This window comes from Triticum urartu, chromosome 6A, assembly GCF_056163025.1.
Source record: "Triticum urartu cultivar PI428250 chromosome 6A, HENAU_Tu73, whole genome shotgun sequence".
Lineage (NCBI taxonomy): Eukaryota > Viridiplantae > Streptophyta > Magnoliopsida > Poales > Poaceae > Triticum > Triticum urartu.
Window position 1 is genome coordinate 498,981,483 of NC_141878.1, and position 10,359 is coordinate 498,991,841.

Sequence of the window (10,359 nt, forward strand, 5' to 3'; positions counted from 1 at the left end):
TCTGGTAGTTCGGCGTCATGGCTCTCATGAAGGGTAAGGTCGATACTTGGCTCGATCGCCGATGAGAGTGCGGCCTCCGTGGCAGGGTCTATCCACCCTCCCATGGAAGGCGCAGCTGGGTCCGAATTGAGGGTTGGAGCGGTTGCCGGCGCGATCTCCTGGACACTGTCCGATGGCAGAGCTAGATCATGCTCATCGTGGTCGTGTGGCGCACTAGGCAGGGGCTCGAATCCGTCGAAGATCAAGTCTCCGCGGATATCGGCCGTGTAGTTTAAGCTTCCAAACCTGACCTGATGGCCACGAGCGTAACTCTCGATCCGCTCCAGATGGCCAAGCGAGTTGGCCCGCAGTGCGAAGCCACCGAATACAAAGATCTTTCCGGGGAGAAAAGTCTCACCCTGGACTGCATCGCTATCGATGATCGAAGGAGCATCAAGCCTAACGGCGACGACACAGAGGAACTCTCAATGAAAGCACCAATGTCGGTGTCAAAACCGGCGGATCTCAGGTAGGGGGTCCCGAACTGTGCGTCTAAGGCGGATGGTAATAGGAGGCAGGGGACACAATGTTTTACCCAGGTTCGGGCCCTCTTGATGGAGGTAAAACCCTACGTCCTGCTTGATTATTCTAGATAATATGAGTAGTACAAGAGTTGATCTACCATGAAGCTAGCCTATGGTATGATTGTATGTTGTCCTACGGACTAAAACCCTCCGGTTTATACAGACACCGGAGGGGGCTAGGGTTACACAAGGTCGGTTACAAAGGAGGAGATATACATATCTGTATTGCCTAGCTTGCCTTCCACGCCAAGTAGAGTCCCATCCGGACATGGGACAAAGTCTTCAATCTTGTATCTTCATAGTCCAACAGTCCGGACAAAGGATATAGTCCGGCTGTCCGGAGACCCCCTAATCCAGGACTCCCTCAGTCGCGCTGATAGCGACCAAGGTTGATGGCCACTTGCAGCTTGCGCCGCTCGTCCACCAACCGAAGACCTTCAGCCTCAAGGCGCAAGTCGATACCAGCAAGCTCTTCACCGAGGCGGCTCATCGCACCCATCGCCTCCTGGAAGAACCCGTGACGGACTACGTTGCGCCCGCCCTCGAGCTTGAACGCTCGACCCGCCTCGTCCTCCACCTCGGGGGCTGCGGGTGGAGCATCAAGTGGCACGCCACCTCTCGGTTGGGGGCTGGGGGCTAGCGTTGTGCCTGACGTTAGCCCATCCTCGCGAGGAGCCCAAGCTGCTCGAGGCTCGCTGCTTGAAGAGGAAGCGAAGACCGAGGTCAGCTAGTGACTGCTCATGAGCAGAGGAGTCTTGGGCACACCCGCCAAGCTCCACGCCAGACCATGGTCGAGGGGCGGCCAAACCGCGGACTCAGCACGTCCCGAAGGCGGGGACGCTCCTCCGACCGACCCTGCTCTAGGGGCGGCAAGCAGGCGAGGAACGCTCAATGTGGGCGGGGGAGTTGATGAAGGAGGAGGCCGCCTCTCGGAAGACGCAACAGCTTCAGCAGAAGGAGCCCTGGGGGACAGGCGTCAGGATAAGAAGACCACGCGCAAAAAGCCATGGTGACAAGATACTTACGCGTCAATAGCGATGTACTTCCGTCGCTTCAACGGCCCAAAGATGTTGCTACCGCTGGAGGATCCCTTCCTCTTGCGGAGCTCCTCGAAGTCCACACAAAGGCGACCGAAGCGCTGACGTGGCGGCGGGTGTGCGGCAGAGCCGAAGAAGAACCAAGAGGGGTGGCCTCAGGGGAGCCCGGCTGTGGCGAACAGCCCAGCTCCTTCCCACTGCAACCTCCCGAGGCTCCTCGAGCCTCAGCCTCGGGAGCCGCATGCCGCATCTCCTCGGTAACCGACGCCTTAGGAGGGGATCGCAGGCCCCTGAGGACGATGCCCCCGGATCACCACCCGGCATGTGCTCCTCAACACCTGAGCCGCCGGCCCCCGTCGCAGCTCGCTCCCCCGCACCGTCAGCTGGGGCGAGCCCGGCACCGGCGGCGAAGAAGGGGACCATGATGACGGGATTCTCGCGGGGCCCCACCAAGCCGATTGGGCGCGGCCCCCACTCATCAAAGGTAGGCATGTTCGTGGCAAATGTGACTTTGTTCTTGCAGCGGTACAACATGCAGCTGTTCCTGGGCATCTCGTCCGGTAGAGGGACACCTGATAGGACCATGAGCACTGTTTGCCGCGTGGCAAGAGGAAGCCCCTCCTACTGAAACCTCATGTTGTCCTGTCTGCTGAGCAAGTCCCACATCGGGCGAGAGTGGTGCTGAAGTGGAGCAACTCGACGCCTGACGAACTCCCTCACCACCATGGGCGCAGTCATGCCAAGGTCCTTCAACCACCTCAGCCTGGCCCAGACAGGGGCAAGGCAGGGGCTCGTGAGCTTCTGATGACCCCAGGCGGAGTTTGGAATAGCAGGCCCCATCAGAGCTTGGAGCAGAGGGTTGAGCACGCCGGTGTCAACAAACACCCATCGCGTACGGAATTCGCTCGTGGATGAAGGGATCTCGAAGTCAATCCCCGTGCCTGTCGTCGCAGCCACGGCCTGGAAGCCCACGCACCCTGAGCTCTGCTGGGGACCGGTGATATGCAACGAGAAGAAGTGGCGGAGGAGTGCCACGGAGGGGGCGATGCCCACCATGGCCTCACACACGAAGGCGAAGACGACGAGAAGGGTCACAGCGTGAGGATCGAGATGGAGCATGTGGATCTGATAGTGCTCGAGCACCGCGTTGAAGAATGCGGGGAAGGGAGGAATTAGGCCAGCCGAGAGGGCATCAATGAAGATCGGAACCTCGGTAACTGCCTGAGCCATGCTGGTGCGAGACGCGGGCCAAGACGGTGTCTCTCCCCACTCGTTGAAACTGGAGGCAAGCATGGGGCGCACCTTGTCCATGGCCTCGTCGTTGAGCACCCAAGGCCGGCCAAGCGCCGGCTCGAAGGATGGAGGCGCAGTTGGCGAGGACAGAGGTTTCTTCCCCTTTTTGGCTTGTTTCGGCGCCATGGCGGTGAAGCGGGCGGAGCACAGGTCGGATTGAGAAGGCGGAGCAGGACGTCGAGGAAGCAGGGAGATTGGAAGAGCCAGGCGTGGCGAAGGAAGAATAACTATGTAGGAGGCGGTGCCGCATAGCCAGGCGGATTCAAGGGCAGCGTGGGGAAGCGGAGATGCCCACGTCCAATCAACCACCACGCGTCAATCGAGGCCGCAGGCTTTTGGGGCCCGCGACGCTACGTACTTCGCCATGAAGCCAAGCCCGAGTGCACCTTGGGCACGGGGGCTACTATTAGCGTCCTAGAAATGGGGGTCCCCAGACTTGCCTGCCTGCGGCCCGCTGCGTGGCTGAGCCAGCAGGCTGTACGGCCCACCTTCACCAACAAGGCACCCAAGACCCTCGCGAGGGGCCAAGCCTCGCGAGGCGGACGACACGAGACCTCCTCCGGAGCGGCCTAGTCAAGCAGGCTCGCGAGGAGCGGAGATATAAAGGCGAGGCGAACCTCATGAGGCTCTCGTGATGTGATCCATGACGATCGGCACCAAGCGGGCGCCAGGCGGGCGCCAGCGCGCGCAGCATCCTTGTTTCCTCTTCAATGCTAAGGAAACTAGCGCAGGCGAGGAGTACTGAGGCATGAGGCAAAGGTTACCATTTTGGTGCAACAAGACCAAGACCAGAAGGACGGCAAGACGGAGGTCATCGTGGAGCCCAAGACGGCGTCACCACCAGAGCCTTTTGCAGGCGCAGACCACCTTTTGTCAGGATGGCTTGTACTAGCTGTCCCCCTTCAAATTAGCCTGTCGTTGTTGGCTCCCTTCCCGCTCAATATTTGGGAAGAGGACCAGGGCCTCTATAAGTAGGGCTAGCCACCACAACGGCGAGAAGACAACATCTTAGATCGCTCTCTCACCCACACAAGTTAGCCATGCACAAGAACACCTCAACCTCAGGAGGTTGTTCTTCCCCTTTGTATTGTTCATCATCAGCCCAAGAGGCAATCCACCACCACCACACTGGAGTAGGGTGTTACACCACAACGGTGGCCCGAACCAGTATAAATCATGTGTCTTTCTGTGCTGCGAGTTCGTCGAGTTCGTCCGCGAGATCTTATCGAGCTAGGGCGTATATCGGTAGGAGGGAAAGACTTCGCGCGCACCCCAGTGTTCGAACCTTAAGGGTTTGTCGGAACCCCACATCCGACAAGTATCAGTCAGATTCAGGAGCAATTATAGATCGGAAGAAGAAAACACTCGGTATTTTGAGCATGACCTCTTCCGGCTCACGTTCGACGTCGAATGGCAGAACCCTTCTGCCCTCCCCCCGGGTTATCTTTGTTCCCAGTAATGCTCCGTAGCCACTGAGCCACCGTCTCCTGAGCAACCTCCCCTGGGTGGACCCGAGCGGTGTCTCCAGGGCCTGAGTACATCCACATTGGATGATCGCGGGCCTGGAGAGGCTGGATACGTCTACTGAGGAACACCTCCAATATATCCATGCCAGTCACACCCTCCCGGACTAAGTTAACGACTTGTTCAACTAAAAGGGACACCTCGCATTTCTTCTCTGGGGTCACAATCAGTGAAGAGGGTTGTCGGAGTCGCTCCATAGTGAAAGGGCGGAGACCGGTCGACTGACTAGGAGTCGGGACGTCTTTGCAGTAGAACCAGGTTGACTACCATCCTCGGAATGACTCAGGAAGGGTCATGGAAGGAAAATCTCTTCTACCCCTAGTTTGAATCCCTAAACCCCCACACATCTGGATCACGTGTGTCTTTTCGTTAGTCGGATTTGCTTTCTTCACCGTTTGAGAATGGCAAGTAAAGATGTGTTTGAATAGACCCAGTGTGGTTGGCACCCCAGAAAGTTTTTGCACAAAGAGATGTACACAGCAAGATATGTGATTGTGTTGGGGGGGAAATGGTGAATCCGAGCACCAAAAAAGTTCAAGAAACCACGAAAGAACGGACGTGGGGGAAGGGAAAAACCTCGATCGACGTGGGTGGTGAGGAGGACATGCTCACCCTCACGCGGCTGGGGCTCGGATTCCCCCTCCGGCAACCTCCAAGATCCGTCAACGATCATGCCGTCTGCGGCGAGCCTTTCCAAATCCTCCAGCTCGACGGTGGAGCGGATCGAGTCCCCCTGGATCCAACCAGGAGGCAGACCGGACCGCGACGATGAACCCTGAGCCGTCTTCTTGCCTTTCGCCGCTGCCTTCTTCGCACACTCCATAGCCGTGGTCTTCTCCTTCCCCATGGCGGCGGAGTGCGAGCAGGGCAAGCAGAAGCATCGAGAGCAGAGAGATGCACGGTGGAGAAGCAGAGGAGAAGAGGACTGAATGAGGAGCACTGTGCATTGCATCGGCCCGAGCGCTCTTTATGGGGCTACTTCCGAGTGGCTGACCGGTGGGCCCAAGCAATCTTATCACATCCCGCAACATGCGCTTGCCTGATATGTGGGAGAAAAAGCGGCATAGAGATCGAGGCGTCCTTGTCTTTTTGCTCCATTTACTACGGCATGCTCCGTCCCGCGCGCTTCTCCAAATTTTCCAATCCCATGAGATCCGGGAACCGCACAACAACCAATCGCACAGAAGGTTTCACACTCTAATTCACTCAAAGATTACCAGTGTAGTTCACTCAACGACCTCAGAATCGATCAAGGCGACTGATGCAAGGTTGAAGTTCCAGTATGATTTCCAGACTCCGATGAAATACCTCCGAAGCATGGAATCGAGTCAAAACCAACTTCAACCCTTCTTCACTCGGTCCTCAATCCATTCAGGGGCTAATGATGATAACATGTACCTAGGGTGGGGTCATAGACCTGACCTAGACGCCCTACCCAAGGACGCTGCCCTAGAGTCAAAGACAATCAAAGTATGACAGAAGATACTGACTGAAATCACCTTGGAGTGCAACCCACTCGACCAGCTATTCCACTCGGATGCCCCAATTCCACTCGACCAAGATAGAGCCAGCCATCCCAGGATGGCAACCGTCAGGCGTTCACTCTGTAGTCTTAAAGGTCATTAATAGTCATTCATAGCAGGCGTTACCAATAACGCCCGTGTCTTAACTTACATTGAACCCTGTGTAACTAAGGGCTAGAGGGGTCTGGCGCACTCTATATAAGCCACTGCCTCCTCTAGCAAAAGGGTTCGCACCCCTTGTAACTCACAAACATATTCCCGTCTACAATCCTCCTGGCACCGAGACGTAGGCTGTTACCTCCTCCGAGAGGGGTCTGAACTCGTAAACTCATGTGTACAACCTTGCCGTAGCTAGGGCCTTGCCTCCTCCTTTGTACCCCTATCCTTACTGTCAGACTTACTCTCACGACAAGTCCCACTAGGACTCCTAGTCCTAGTAGGCTCCCTCCTTCCTTCCAACGGAGAGGGGGAAAGGGGAAAGAGGGGGAGAGGGAGAAGGAAAGGGGGCCCGCGCCCCCCACCCCTTATCCAATTCGGACTGCTATGGGAGGGCACGCGCCACCTCCTGTGGCCTGCCTCCTCCTCTCCACTACGGCCCATGAGGCCCATTAACTTTCCCGGGGGGTTCCGGTAACCTCCTTGTACTCCGAAAAATCCCCGAACCTCTTCGGAACCATTCCGGTGTCCGTACATAACCTACCAATATATGAATCTTTACCTCTCGACCATTTCAAGACTCCTCATCATGTTTGTGATCTCATCCGGGACACCGAACAAACTTCGGTCACCAAAACACATAACTCATAATACAAATCATCATCGAACGTTAAGCGTGCAGACCCTACGGGTTCGAGAACTATGTAGACATGACCGAGACACATCTCCGGTCAATAACCAATAGCAGAACCTGGATGCTCATATTGGTTCCTACATATTCTGCGAAGATCTTTATCGGTCAAACTGCAACAACAACATACGTTATTCCCTTTCTCATCGGTATCTTACTTGCTCGAGATTCGATCATCGGTATCATCATACCTAGTTCAATCTCGTTACCGGCAAGTCCCTTTTACTCATTTCGTAATGCATCATCCCGTAACTAACTCATTAGTCACATTTCTTGCAAGGCTTATAGTGATGTGCATTACCGAGAGGGCCCGGAGATACCTCTCCGATACTCGGAGTGACAAATCCTAATCTTGATCTATGCCAACCCAACAAAAACCTTCGGAGACACCTTTAGAGCATCTTTATATTCACCCAGTTACATTCTGACGTTTGATAGCACACAAGGTATTCCTCCGGTATTTGAGAGTTGCATAATCTCATAGTTAGAGGAATATGTATAAGTCATGAAGAAAGAAATAGCAATAAAACTTAACGATCATTATGCTAAGCTAACGGATGGGTCTTTTCCATCACATCATTCTCTAACGATATGATCCCGTTCATCAAATGACAACACATGTCTATGGTTAGGAAACTTAACCATCTTTGATTAACGAACTAGTCAAGTAGAGGCATACTAGGGACACTCTGTTTTGTCTATGTATTCACACATGTACTAAGTTCCCGGTTAATACAATTCTAGCATGGATAATAAACATTTATCATGATATAAGGAAATATAAATAACAACTTTATTATTGCCTCTAGGGCATATTTCCTTCAAGTTCAGCTAAGAGACTTGTTCTTTAGGTAATGATGTTCCATAGTTATCATCCATCAGCCAATGCTATCCCATAGGCTAGTGATTATAGTATTTTACCACTTCTAGTATTACCTATGTTGTTCTTTAATACTTTTATGTGCCATCTAGTTAATCTCGAGTACAAACGATAAATATTCTATAGCTTTCATCTGTGTTCTTCCTTTAGTTTTTGAGACCTGTTGCTGCTAGTTAACCCCAGTCCTACTATTTATGTCGTCTCCTACATGCACTCATTACATAAATCTAACTACTAGTTGTCTTCCATGCATGCCAGATATAATTGCACACACTGATATATCCACAAGAACCTCACGGAGCAATCTAACAGCCAACAAACTTGACGTCAATGATACCCAATATGATGGAACATGTAAAGACAGTTCTTCAGAAGCCTTGCGGAAAGATGATGAATCATATTCACCCCACAAGGTCCTTTCTCTAACTTTTTCCTAGAGTGCATCTACTCTGTTGCAATGCCATGTGCTTAGTCTGCTAATCATGCATGTAAATATGGCATGCCTTCCTATTTTTCAGTACCTATTCCATTCATGATAACATGTTTTCAGATTCAAGTACTTGCATTCTACTCTATAGCAATGCCATTTGCTTAGTTTGGACATCATGCTTCTGAATATCTTATGCATTGTTATTCATCAGTTTGTACTTCATCTGTCTACCATACCATGTTTTTTTACATTGAAGTGATGTTCTAGTGGTCTGTTGCAATGTCATCTTAGTTTCCCAATCATACACGCATATGTTGCCTTGGTGTTTTTCTGTATGTATTCCGCTAGCATACAGTTTTACATTCAACTAGTGTTCTTTTACTCTGTTGTCCTGTCGTATCCCTAGCTCTTACATCATACTCCCTCCGTCCGGATTACATGTCGCGGAAATGGATAAAAATGGATGTATCTAGAACTGAAATACACCTAGACCAATCCATTTATTTCCAGATGGAGGGAATACATGTCAATATGTCATGCCTTTCTATTCTTCAGTACCTATTCCATCTCTTTGATGTAGCATGTTTTATAATTGAAGCACCATTCTTCTATATAAGGCATGCAAGGGGAAGAGGACTATGTTACAATCTGAAGGGTCACAAACAAGGTCTTTGCAAAAGATCCAAACGCCAAGAGATAGTAAACCAACTCCAATTTTCATAGATACTGCTCCAGCCCAGAGAAACCCAACTCCTACTAATAATAAGCAGATTCCAGTGGCCAAAGAACTAGTCCGCTCCAGTCCAGCAAAAATATGTCAACTCCATTCTAAGAAGCGTGTGCGTATCCTCGCATCATGAAATTTTATAGCATTCTGATCATATTTTCTACATGTTTCTTACCCATCTCTCTTTTAGGAAATAAGCTTAAAGGATAGAAGACTTTCTACACTGGGATCGTATTTGAGGAAAGTATATTGCGGGAATTCTGTATGCTCCAATGCTGATGTAAGTATCTGTTGTATATCACTATATTTTCACATCGGCATGTATTTTGTTAATCGGCGTGAATCCAACCTTTATCTGATCTAAATTTAGTTGTAGAAAAATGTATAATTAAAGCCGACAATGTTGATTTTTGTAAGGAAAACTGCCTGGTAGTTTTGCATACTGGGCTGCATGAGTGTACTATCTCATATCATGCACATTACTGAATTGTAGTGCTGCTCTGGCTGCCCATTCATTCATTGTGTCAATGTTGCTTTTGTATTACCTTACCTGGCTGATGATAGCTGTGCCATATTGTGTTAATTTGGTGTAGGCTGGTGTGGTCTGGTTGCCCAAACGTTCGTTGTGTAAGTGTTGCTTTCCTATTATCTAACCTGGCCAATGATAGCAATGCTAGTGTGTTAATTTGGTGCAGGCTATTGAAGATAAGAAGACAAACTCTGAAAACAGCAAGGCAAGCCCATTGTTTCTTTCCAATAAATCTAGGCTGGGTAATATGGTAACAACTCTTGATTAATCAGTTCGGTTCCCCTCCTAATTTATGTTATGATGCAGTGGTCGAGACACTCTCCACTATCAATAATACAAGTCTGCCAAAATTGCCATCTGAATCTGTTCAGTTTCCTCTGTCTCAAATGCAACAGAAAAAATGTATGTTTGTGAACCAATTACTAGCTGAAGCAATGATGGAAATCGTGAAGGCATCAGAGGCGCACATTCTTGCGCAACAACAACTGATCAATGTTTTCAGAGATAGTGTAGCAAAGAAGGAAGAACTTGCTCACATGCTTATGGGCATCATCCGTGCTGAGGATGCAGATTGTTATGTCGTAGATCATTAGGTCATGTTCATTTGTTTGCACTGGCATCAATCTTTGATTGCCCAGTGGATGTAATTTCCAGTAATATATGCTAGATGTGCAACGTTTTTTCATGTATGTCGTACCTTTGCTTAGCGCGCCTCACATTCCAACTAATTGGTCGCTAGGAAGCTAAAAAAGTAGTGAAATTATTAGTTAGCATGAACAGTCATGGGCCCTATATGAAGGAAGCAGCCCACTGCCCTTAATGGGCTTCCCTAATGGGCTCGCAGGGACCAAAATTCTCATAGGCCTTTGATTGATCGGTTTTGGTCCTGTGCATAATTGCTCGTCGTAATGGGCTCAAATTATCTAATTGGGCCTATAGACATGTTCGAACTTTAGTGGGCCCATTAAGTTAATGGGCCTTTACTAGGCCGAAAGTTAATGCTTGG

General features: G+C 50.7%; 1 protein-coding gene across 1 annotated transcript; it reads left to right on the forward strand.

Moving 5' to 3' along the window:
- The first annotated feature begins 3,017 nt into the window (after positions 1-3,017).
- LOC147965880 (uncharacterized) lies at positions 3,018-9,946 on the forward strand. Its single transcript, XM_087530646.1, has 5 exons — positions 3,018-3,043; positions 8,696-8,936; positions 9,015-9,104; positions 9,520-9,595; positions 9,660-9,946. Exons 1-5 carry the CDS (start codon positions 3,018-3,020, stop codon positions 9,944-9,946), a joined length of 720 nt encoding a protein of 239 aa, XP_087386772.1.
- The last annotated feature ends 413 nt before the right edge of the window (positions 9,947-10,359 follow it).